Raw genomic sequence first — 11748 nt, 5'->3', positions numbered from 1 at the left:
GCGTGGCTCCTCCCCGGCGGGAGCGGCGGCCAGCGGCGCGGCGCGGCAGGGCAAGGTCCGCCGGCGGGATGCTGGGGGTGGCGGCGGCGGGAATGACCTGTAACAGGTAGGAGAGGCGAGGGGGCCGCCCGCCCCGTCCCGCCTCCCGCGGCGGGCGGCTGCCGAGGGCGGCGCTTTGTTTCGGCGTGGCCGGGCCGCTGTCACCGGGTACTGCCCGCTTGCTTGAATCCCCCTCCCACGCACACACCACGCTCCGTCATCTGGGGAGGGGGCTTGCCTCTGCTCCGCCGTGCGCCGGTTGACGGGCGGGCGGTGGCGGGGCCGCGCCGTGTGGGGCGGAGGACGTCGACGCCTCCGGGCTGTGACCGGGAAACGCGCTGAGCTGATCCCTTGGGCGGGCTGCCCTAGTGAGATGGGGTCTCTCCGATGAGGAGGGGGTTTCGCAGCCGTGCAGGTGTGGCTCTTCCTCCTTCCCCCGGGAAGTTTCCGCGTCGAGGGGGAACTTTCCTCTTCCCTACTGCAGCACCGCGGGCACGGCAGGAATTCCTCTCTTCTCACCCTTCTGGGTGAGGTTCGCGCAGGGAGCGGTGGGGTGGCTTTGTGCGTCCCTGCTAAAGCAAACTGGGAGTAACACGCGGGACTGGAGTGTGACAGGCTTTCAATGGGGCGTGAGAGTGGTTTCGTGCCCTTGGCATTGACGAGCATCCCTTGCCGGGGGTGGCTGTTTGAAAAGCGCGGCGCTAGAGAACCGCGGGTGTTGGGGTTGCCTGAGGGTCGTGTCGGCTTCTGCATGTCGCACAAGCGCCGAGCCTTAGAGAAGGGTTAACCGGGGATTTGTTTTGGAGAACAAAACCTCTTCTGCCAGTCGCTGTGCGCGCCAGAGCTTCCTCACCTGCTGCAGCTGTTCCTTGGGAAGAAGCGTCCCTAATCAAAGCAGTTAGGAAGTGTTGCGCTTAATACATCGAAACTTGAGGCTAAGGGAAGAGAGCAATTCTGTGCCTGGCTCGGGCTGCAGGTTCAGGATGGCAGCTGCTGCCCACAGACTTTAGCCTGGCTGGAGACTACATTATCTTCCCCGCGCCTGGTTTCTGCTGCGAAATTCCTCCGGCTCTCCACGCCTTTGGAGAAAAGCTGTGGCAGCAGCAAAGTCCAGGCGAGTCGCGGCTACCCGTTCTGTCACCCTGTGCCGGCGTGTGGCGAGCTGAGCTGCAGAGCCAGCCCCACTCATGGGTCAGCGCCCTGATTCCCCCGGAAAAGGGCACGGAGGCGGCCAGCATTAGCTCTAGCTGCTGTGCAGCCACATGTTGAGAAAAAGGTGACAACGTGGTTCAGATGCCCATGTGTATTAAGGTAACTGTTTTTTCTTCAGACGTTCCAAAAGCTGCTTGCTTTCTTAGTGGGTGATGGGCACTTCCTGGCTAGGCTTCTTTCTCCATTTCCAAAAGTGGCCAAGCTGTTGGTATTTATGTGGCAGTGACTGCAAGGATCTGTGTGTCATTCAGCCCTGCAAGCTGCATAGCCTGTGTCTCCAGGTAGAGAGAGCCATTATGTATTTGACATCTGTTCTGCGCAAGTTTTTAGGGTGTGGGCCAGCTGCCCTGCTGGCACACACTTCCCAGGATGTAAACTAGGTTTACACCCCAGCACAGCATGAAATATTGGGACAAATTCAGGTTAGAGACTACACTTGCAGAAACTTGCTGAAGTGAAGTAGCAGAGTGTTCTGATGGGAGCTGATCTCACTCAAAGCTGTCTGAGGGGGAGCTTCTTCAGCATGCAGTGCATCCTGCAACAGGTAAGCTAGTGTCTGGCAGATCCAGGGAAGCAGCAGTGGCAGAGGCCCATTCCAAGGTATAAACTACACCTTGAGCACCCTTCCCTGGCAGTGGGGCAAGTCCTACTACCTCCAAGCAGATCCTTGTGTGACTGAGAGTCGCACATCCAGGGAAGCAGCAGTGGCAGAGGCCCATTCCAAGGTATAAACTACACCTTGAGCACCCTTCCCTGGTAGTGGGGCAAGTCCTACTACCTCCAAGCAGATCCTTGTGTGACTGAGAGTCGCACATCCAGGGAAGCAGCAGTGGCAGAGGCCCATTCCAAGGTATAAACTACACCTTGAGCATCCTTCCCTGGCAGTGGGGCAAGTCCTACTACCTCCAAGCAGATCCTTGTGTGACTGAGAGTCAATCTGGTGTCCCGCTGATGTATTCTGAATATGAACCACTCGCACAACCAGGGCTGGACATCGGTCCGCTTGCCTAAATTGGCTGACCCCCTCTGTGTTTCTCCTCTCACCACTTCTTTCTGGGGGGGTGCATCATTACACGGAATACAAGGGGCTAGGCTGTGGTTGATGAGGTGGAGGTGATGTGCAACTGATTCTCACAGAAGCGTGAGCTGCCGGCCAGGGCAGTCAGTGCTGCCCACCTGGCAGGGTGTTGTAACAGGGAGAGCTTTCAGGCTCACTGCCTTTGGGAGACCCAGTTGCAGGACTTCTGGCTGAGGGTTTTTCTTTAGATAATTCCAGCTGTCGAGGTCAAAATAAAATGACAGAGCAAGGTCTCATGGGATACATTCTGATTTGGTAAACTTCAGGGAAGGGAAATTAAAAATTGGTGTGATTTTTTAAAAAATTTGAATTCTTTGAAGAAAAATAGCCACTAGAATGTGTGTGTTTCATTCAACCAGTTTTGGACAAAATGTCATCTCAAAGGTTTCCACAGGTGGAAACTCCGAAGAGATTTCAGATCTTGACTTTTTTTGCTCTGATTTATGTAGTTTAAGTAATCTGAATTTTGGAGAAAAAAACAAAAGGGAAAAAAATTATTTGAGGTCTCTCTCCACATTCAGTACACAGAAGGACAGGAGACATCTGATCAGCAGGTATGTGCATGGGCTTTACTTTTGTCCTAAGAAATACTCTTTTTAACTTTTTAGGTTTTTTCCCCTCCCATTTATGGAGGCTTTTTGAACTCGAGACCCTGCTATGGCTTTTGTGTTGTAGTGAAAGGAACTTGCAGGCTAGTGCTGTAACCTGAATACCCAAGACACAGCCATCTCATTCAGCATCAGGCTGGGAGATCAGGCTCTGCCCTGGAGGAGAGAGGCTTGGGCAGGGAGGGGTGTGCGCTATGCCCTGTAGCTGGATCAGTGCTGGGTAGTGGTCTGTCATTTGGGATTGCTGGGCGTGCTTCTAGGGGGGGCAATGGCTGATCATCACAATAAGTGCTTTATAAATGTCCTTTGAGTTCTGCGGGCAGCTTTTCTCTCTGATTGTGGTGAACTCATCTTGTTGTAATAAATTTCTTAAGCAGTTGAGGGAAAAACATTAGCTTGCAGTTCATAACCATTATTATCTCACACTTTTGTAGTTTCCTAGCACAAACAGGCCAGCATGCAGTAAAATACTGAAGAGAGCAAGCTCCTCTTTATCCAAAGTGTAAATAAATTTGAAAAACTAGCATAGACTCAGTGGATTTACAGCCATTATTCTGCTGTAGACTGTGAAGCTCAAAAATGTGGGCACTTAATGGTGTGACTGGCTTTCAATAGGGGACTCCATAAATAAGTAGGTAAATGTGATGTTGCAGTTCAATCTCAGTTGTAATGCACAGCTCTTTTTCTTCGCACTGGCTCCATACTGTTACTGGCAGGGAACCACTAATGGCCCACAAGGTATGGAGGATGGCTTGCATAGTTAACAAATTATTTTTTCAAGTCAAACTAAATGTTTATTATTGAAGCACTTAAGGTGGATTTTTCAGCTTCTGCAGTTGTGGCTTTGTGCTAAGTGTGTTAGGTTAGACATTCTGATTAATCTGTGTTTCTTTCTCTTCCGTAGCCCAGTTTAAAGGTTTTTCACTCAGGCATAATGCAGTGTCTTACTACTTTTCAATCAAGGGAGGCTTTAATTATTAGCTCTCTTGAAAGCATTTTGATAGTTGGTGGGAAAATTATGCAGATCAGGACTTTCCATAATGGTGGGTGCTGATGACAAGGGAAATCAAACTGGCAGTCACGTTTTGATAGTCAAAGCCTTCCCTTGTATAAACTGTTTCTAGCATGAATGAAGCAGCTGCATACATGGTCTGCTGTCCTTGTCATGTTAGTGATATGTTACAGTCCACATCACCCTTACAGCTTGTGCAGAAGTGCTGGTGTTGAGGCAGAAGGGGTGAAAGGGTGGAAAGGTCTGACAATTGCAGAAAACGTAGCAGGGGACTCTATCCTGGGGTTAATACGTATCTTCAAATTAGGACACTCCTTTGCAGTTACTTCAGCATTTCCCTTCCTGCAGGGTCTTGGTCTTTATGAAAATGCTTACTTATGTTTTCTTAAGCAGATAGCGGGGGGGGAAATTGTCAAGATACTGTAATTTCCTTGGCTGGTTTTGTGTACCCTAATAACCTTTTATGCAAAACCGTTTGAATTTGTCTCAGTGCCTGGAGACCACCAGGTCCAGGGAGCAGAAACTGATGGTATGGCCAGTGACAAACTATTCATGGGCAAAGTGGGCTTCTTGTCTGCAGTATGAAACTATGTTCCTTTTGCAAAATTGACATGGTCTAGAGCATCTTAAGATGCGTGAAAGTTAGTGTTACAACAAGACCAGTGCCCAGATTTTATGGATGTTTCCTGGGTGGCCTGAGCAGCATGGGGAAGCTGCTGTGCTCAGCTTTATAACAGTTTTCTGTATCAATATATTGTTTTAGTGTAGTTGAGGGCACTGGGTAGGACCACAGCAAAGCAATGCAGTAACACCAGAAAATATTTGGGAAGCAGCAACATGGCAGAGTGGCTCCTGTCCAGACCCCATGCTGACGTGCAACAGCTGTGGGATTGATGTGGGGAGAGAAAACCACATAGAGAAATAGTTTCAAATCTACCCTGGGAGGACGAAAGGGAGCGCCTTGATGCTTTTCAAGGACTCTTTGCAAGGATTTGGCCATTCCCCCAGGGTTGGGTGATGCCTGGCGGGGGCGAGGGTTAGCCTCTTGGCTTCTGGAGCCGCAGCATCCTTCAGTCCTACCTCGGTGTCTCCTGGCATGCTCCACCCTCTGATCTGGGACTTGGCAGGCAGGGCAACACAGGCTGCCAGCAGGCAGACAGGGGAAGGTGGCCCCTGCACATTCAGGGCTGAATCAGCACAGCAGCCTCTGCTTGCAAACCCCTCTGGTTTTGGTGAATCCTCCATTGTGAGGAAATGCTGGCAAGTAGGTGTCTGGTTTTGTTTGCAGCTTTGCAGAACACTGCGCTTCTGAACTGCATTGACAGCAGGACAGACTGTTTTGTGGCACAGAAACCAACATTTGTTCTGGATTAAGTAATTTATTTTTGCCAGGGTGTGCTGGTAAGTGGGCTGAGATTCACTTGGCAGCGATCACCTCCCAGACCCAGTTCTGGCCAGTGTCATGAAGCAGGACAGACCTTCTCTGGGATGTGTTGCAGCTGCTCTTCCCACAGGCTTTCATTACAGAGACATTTTAATTAAGCATGTGATTGGGCTACAGCTGACCAGGGTGACCTGCATACTTCCGTCCCCCAACATGTCTTATGCCAGAGCCAACTGAAAGCACATGGCAAGAGAGACTGGTAGTTAAAGAAATTACAACTAAGTTTGTCTCAATCTAGATTGATTCCTTGATTATGTGGCAGTGATGTTGGGGCGAAGGGACACGGGAAAGGTGGAAATACCTGTTTCAGAAGAAGCATGGATTTGTGTCTGGGTTGTGTACCCATGGCCTCAGAAAGTGGTGTTAAAGGTTGGGTCCTGTGGGGATCTAAAGTAATGAGCAGCGTTTGTTGGTGTTCTGGGTCAGGGTTGGGGACTGCTTATGGCTGTCCTGGGTGTGGTGTCGGGAAGGGGCATATCCATGTTCTGTTGCACTGGAAGAGGGATCACCTGCCTACAGGCTGTTGAAAGAGGATCGCCTGGGCAATTTTGCTTGCTGCTGTTGAAAGCACACATAAATATGTTCTCTCTGCAGCCCTTCCTGAAGGGACACCACCCCAGCTGTGGTTTTATCAAGGTTGTCACAGAACTAGCTTGCACAAATTCACCTTCAGAGGATTTGGAGGAAGGACATCATGTCCTGTCCCTGTGATTTGTAGGTTACTGTTAGAAAGGGCATGGAGAACAGTGACACGTTCATGCCTGTTTAAATCTACCTAATATTTGTTGGCCTGACATGACTTCATGATCTGAAGGTGCCCTGGGGCTTGGTTCATGCATTACTTTCAGTTCCCAGAGGAACTGTATGCTGCTTATACCCTCTTGTACTGTAGAAGGGAAAAGGATGAAGCAAGAGTTGTGCCTGTGAGGTCTTGCAGGCTGAGTCCCACGATAGAGAGACCCAGCTGTGGGCCTGCCACAATGCACATGGCTGCTTGCTTGTTTTTCTCAAGTGCTATACTGGAAGACGAGGCAAGCTGCTGTGGGAAAGGAGGCTTGATGGGAGCTGTCAGTGAACTTCACCAGGGCTGAAAGGGAGACTGGCAGGAACCTCTCAAGTGCAACATTTCTACAGTACTTTTAAACATCCCAGAAAACAAAGTGTTTTTTCCCTTTTGTAAATGTATGCAGTTGCAGCAGAGAGGCAATATTCTGATAATGTGAGAAAGGAATTGAAGCAGATAATTTTAAAGCTGCTGCTCTTAGGAAAAAGCTGACTTCCGAAATCTTTGTTCCTTCATTCACATTTTTTTCTTTTTGTTGGCTAGCCTCAGGAAATGAGAACATTCTTTTGGCTTTCCGTGCCTGAGTCACATCTTATATATATATCTCTGTCTATATATAAAAATGTTAAAACATCTGGAAATGTTTGTTTCAGAGAGGTACTTGTTTTGTAGCAGGGTATCTTGAGTTTTAAGTGTTTGTACACAGATGGATGTTTCCAAGAGTTTCCCATACTTCTCTGGTGACAGGGATATGAGTATTGCTGTCAGAAAACCTGAAGGAAATGCCCTGATAACCTAGGGAATATACAAACAAGGGAAAAGAAATACTTTAATGAAAGTGAGGAATTTCTTTGGGTTTTGTTTTCTTTTACTTTTCTGCAAAAATTAAACTATCAAAGCGATTCTTTAATGTGAGTTGCATCCAAATATGTAGCTCTTTGATAATGTTTGTCAAGTACATAATTTTTTATGAAAGGATGAGGAGTAGAGCTTTTTTTTAAGGAAAAAAAAAAGAAAAAGAAAAGAAATAAAATAAAAGGAAGTAATTAAAAGCTCATTATACCCATGTCTGCCATTCAGCCAGCTGACACTCACTGGGTTCTGGCAGCGCTCTGGGTGCACACTAGGGTCTCCCTGCTTCCCTCCTTCCTCCCACCAGGGTCATGTGGGGATTGTGAGACTTCTCTTTAAAAGGAAAAACAATAAATCCATTTAGTTTCACTGAAGGCCAAATATTTAACTTTGGTGGGGGAGGTGGGATTTAGGAGAACAAATTAAATTTCCACCCTTGATTGTTTAACATAGCTGCACTGAAAATGCTGGGAAACAGTAGATGGTGGGTGCCAGCAGTGTCCCACTGAGGGAGGGGTGGCAGGATGGCAACAGGGCATCAGAGAGATTCCCCTATGGGGATTCATCTGCCATGGCTTCACCACCTCTGAATGTTCACAGCAGCTTCTTTTCCCACAGCTCCCACTGAAATGCCCTCAAATTTATGGCTCAGATAAGAAACCTCTCACTGATCAAATATTTTGATTGTATCCCGGCTTTCCTGTTAGTTTCTTTGATCTTTTGTCATCGGTGGATTATAGTGGACTTTCTTGCTTGTTGAAATAGTTGTATAAATATGGTCCTCAGGGTAGGTGTTATTTACAAAAGTACTTACCTGCTGGAAAAAAAAAATGTACCTCCTTTTGCTCATTCAGCATACTTGTTTGCCATCATGCATCAAAGAAGTGTGATTTCTATAATTCTAGCAAAGAACAGCAGCTTATTGTTAATTGTTTGAAATAATCTAAAGGCTGGTGGGCCTTATTCTTTTGTCTGATTTCCTGCTCGTTCAAACACTGAGGAACTGTTTAAAAAAACCCATACATATAAAAGAAATGCTTACATCCAGGACAGGCTTTGGGAGAAACTGATGAGCTCACAGCCCAGGGATGAATCCCCCCCTGTAGAAATCTTCAGCAGTTACATTATCTCTTTTTTTCTCAGAGAAAAGGTTGGCCTTCCCCATGGGATCCCACTCATGATTATTCTTGTGAAAGGGCATGACTCAGCCCTACTTGATGCCACACTGAGAGCTGGATGTCTTCCAGTGGCACAAAGCCTTCTGGTCACCAGGATGAGTTTAGCTTTGGAGCATGGCTGGGGTGGTGGGGGGCATGAGTTGTGCCATAGCTTTGCAATTGGGTGAAGCAAGGGAGGAGGGATAAAATACTACCCACAGCTATGTACAGTGGAATATCAAAGGTCAGCATTTCCAATCTTTGTCTAAAACTGAAAGACACATTTTTCTTATTGTGACGTACAGGATGGGAATAGGTTGCCCAGGTTGGTTTTTGAGTCTCCTTTTCTGGAAGCTTTCAAAACCTTACTGGGTTTTTGGTGTGGATGTGTTCCTGTGCAACCTGATCTAGATGTATGTGCATTAACAGGATTGTTGGACTAGATGATCTGCAGAGGTCCCTTCCACCCCCTACTGTTCTCCAATTCTATGAATTATTGCCCTGACCTATGTACAGTGCAATGTGGGGAGGGTCTGAGGGTTTTCAGTGGTGGGGGTGTTTGATGTGCCCAGCTCTGTCTGGGTCGGTACCAATCCCAGTGCTGTACTCAAGGGAAGGCAGGATGCTCCTCTTCATTGGCAAACCTCACCCAGCAGACCCTGCTCTGCAGACTTATCCCGTCTCCAGCCTGTGTTAAATCTTCTGCTGGACCAGGGCTTCATTTTGGAAAGTACAGAGAAAATGAAGTGCTGTTAGTGTCACACTTGTGTGATTCATTCATGTGCTGATTCATTTTGACCCAAACGAAGCTCTTTGTGCCTGTGACTTCTTAGCTGATACACTGCAAGGAGGAAATATTTTGGACTCTTTGTGTTGAAATTATATCTGAGTCACAAATGTGAAAATTGATATTTTTATCATTACCATGCAGAGATGGGTAAACAGTAGAATTAGGAGGATCCTTGACATCCCCCTTGGGAAAGTTACTAGAACATGATAAAATGGTAGAGGATCCAGGAACAGTGATAATGCCTTATCGTAAAGGTTTCATGAGAGGTTTCTGCTCACCTTGGGCTATTTATTCATATAAAAATAGCTTTGTAAACTTGTACTTAAAAAGGGCATTCAAGGAGTTTAATGCTGTTGAGTAATACTTAATGTCTTTTCAGAGCATGGATAGCATGGACAGATTCCCAGGGTAGGCAGAATTACACAATGAGTGTTTTGTATCATCTGAGGTAAAATTGGTTTAGTCTTTTTTTATATAAGGTGTAGTTGTGTAGTGGCTTGCTTTACATAATGGATTTTTCTCTGAAATCCATAAACACAGTTTAAAATATGCAGCAGTGTTATTTCCATGTATGTACAAGAATAAGCAAGAGAGTGCAGAGGAGGGAAGTGATGGGGCAGATGCCAGGTTGTAAGTCATTGTATGCCCAGTTGAGCAGCTGTGGCCATCACAGGCCTCACTTGGATGACTTGGGTTATGGCAACATAGTGTTACATGATGTTCTGGGGGGAGGAGGGCTTCATCCTCCCAGGGGAGGAAACATACCACTGAGAGCTGTCTTCTGACAGCCCACCCATGTAGGCATGAAGGATGTTGGTGGTACTTTTGTTAAGCAGAGGATTTTTCTCTCCTTTGTTGAGTAATGCTCGCTGTTTGATTTGCATTGCAGATGTTTACCAGTTCTTCCTGCCACAGGGTGAGGAGAATATAATGAAAAGCTACTGAGTACAGATTTTTTAACACATCATTAATCTCTTTTCATGAAAATGTGTGCAGAATGAGCAGGGCCTTAGTGCCAGAATAAAAGGGTTTTCATCAAACTTGGAAAAAACTAAGTTGCCTATTTGGAGTGTCTCAATACAAGAAAGACGTAGAGGCACTGGAGTGGGTACAAAGAAAATCAACTGAGCCAGTGAAGGGCCTAGAGAATAAGTCTTAAGAAGAGCAGCAGAGGGAACTGGGACTGTTCAGTTTGAGGAAGATGAGGCTGAGGGGAGACTTTATTGCCCTCTACAGCTACCTGAAAGGACAATGTGGAGAGGTAGATCCTGGCCTCTTGTCACAGGTAATTAGTGATAGAACAAGAGGGAATGGCCTCAAGCTTCACCAGGCTAGACATTAGGAAAAACTTTTTCACTGAAAGAATAGTCAAGCATTGGAACGGGCTGCCCAGAGAGGTGGCTGAGTCACCACCCCGGATGTGTTTTAAGGTCATTTAGATGTGGCACTTAGCGATATGGTTTAGTGGTGAATTTGGTTGAGTTTGGACCTGATGATCTCAAGGATCTTTTTCAACCTGGATGATTCTAACAGTGTTCTTGTAGCTGGTCTTGGGGAGGCAATATCCACCTTGAAATAGTTATAAGGAAAGTCTTAGTTCATCACACTGAAAATACATTGTTCTGCATTCTCCAGAAATACCTAAAGTTAATCTGAACCTTGTGTTGATCTGAAGTTCAATAAGCCAAAAAAAGGAAAAAAAGTATTTGTGCCGTCAACATCTAGTGTTTCAGATCGTAGTGCTGAATGTTTTGTGTCATTACTGCTTGAATGAAGCTGTTGCAAGAATGTTAACAGAATTGCACTTATGAAAACTTCATTTAACTTGCCTTTTTCCTGATGATATTAACAGACATTAGGAAAGAGAAGGAGCTCTTAATATTTGTCTCAATTATTCTAGTCATAAAGTGAACATTAAAAACTTACAGAAAGGATCTACTTGGGTTTGGGACATTCATAAATGGGAAGTGTATGCAAATAAAAATAATTGGATTAATTTTTTTAGTCTGAAGAAAATACAATCCTAGTCACATGGAGCACTTGAGTTAGTTCACTCAGGTCAAAGTATGAATTTAAATTTTCATTTCCTTGGAGCCTGGCATGACCCATGCCCTCTGTAATAGTGCCTGAGTTCACACTCATTGTCTGTGATACCATGTGAGGGTTAAACTGCATCTGTGCTTACTGTATTCTCTTTATAGGTTTCTTGAGTGGTAGAGTCATAGAATCATTTAGGTTGGAAAAGTCCTATAAGATCATTGACTCCATTAACCTGTCACTGCCAAATCCACCACTAATCATGTCCCTAAGCACCACATCTATGTCTTTTAAATACCTCCAGGAATGGTGATGCAAACACTTCCCTAAGCAGCCTCTTACAGTGGTTGAGATAGCTATTGCATGGCATGGGAAACATTTAAATCAACTAGGTAAAGAGTGTCAGGAGAAAATGTAGAATTTTTGTTAAAAAAACCCCAAACCAACAACAATAACAAAACCCAACAAAACCCAGCCAACCAACAACAGTGATTCTGCCATAATTTATTGTGTAACTTTGTTCACTGTGTACAAGCAGGTGTTGAAACAGGATGTTGTCTCCAAAGTATTAGGAGCAATTACTGGGTCAGGTATATAAACAAACACAGGATGCCCCTACTGAAGTCTTTCTTCCAAAGCAAGAAGAATTGCTAACATTTTAAAACCTCACTGGATGATGGTACAGCATTGTAATGGGTTGGGGCAGACCCCCTCCCCACCACGGGCAGAAATAAT

The 11748-nt window shown here is 46.0% G+C and overlaps 1 protein-coding gene across 2 annotated transcripts in view; it reads left to right on the top strand.

The window, feature by feature from the left end:
- The window catches only part of LIMS1 (LIM zinc finger domain containing 1), a 93251-nt gene continuing 81503 nt past the window's right edge, over positions 1-11748 (top strand). Inside the window, exon 1 of one of the 2 annotated variants that reach the window (XM_068137590.1) lies at positions 1-106. In XM_068137590.1, coding sequence (XP_067993691.1) covers positions 69-106 — 38 coding nt within the window. In that variant the 5' untranslated portion in view covers positions 1-68. Of the gene's footprint in view, positions 107-259; positions 455-11748 lie in introns of those variants that run through there. The other variant, XM_068137610.1, reaches the window with a different exon arrangement.

This window comes from Melanerpes formicivorus, unplaced genomic scaffold (genome assembly GCF_026170545.1).
Source record: "Melanerpes formicivorus ecotype bairdi unplaced genomic scaffold, bMelFor1.0.p_v2 SCAF_1, whole genome shotgun sequence".
Classification (NCBI taxonomy): domain Eukaryota; kingdom Metazoa; phylum Chordata; class Aves; order Piciformes; family Picidae; genus Melanerpes; species Melanerpes formicivorus.
This window is presented reverse-complemented; position numbering and strand designations above follow the sequence as displayed.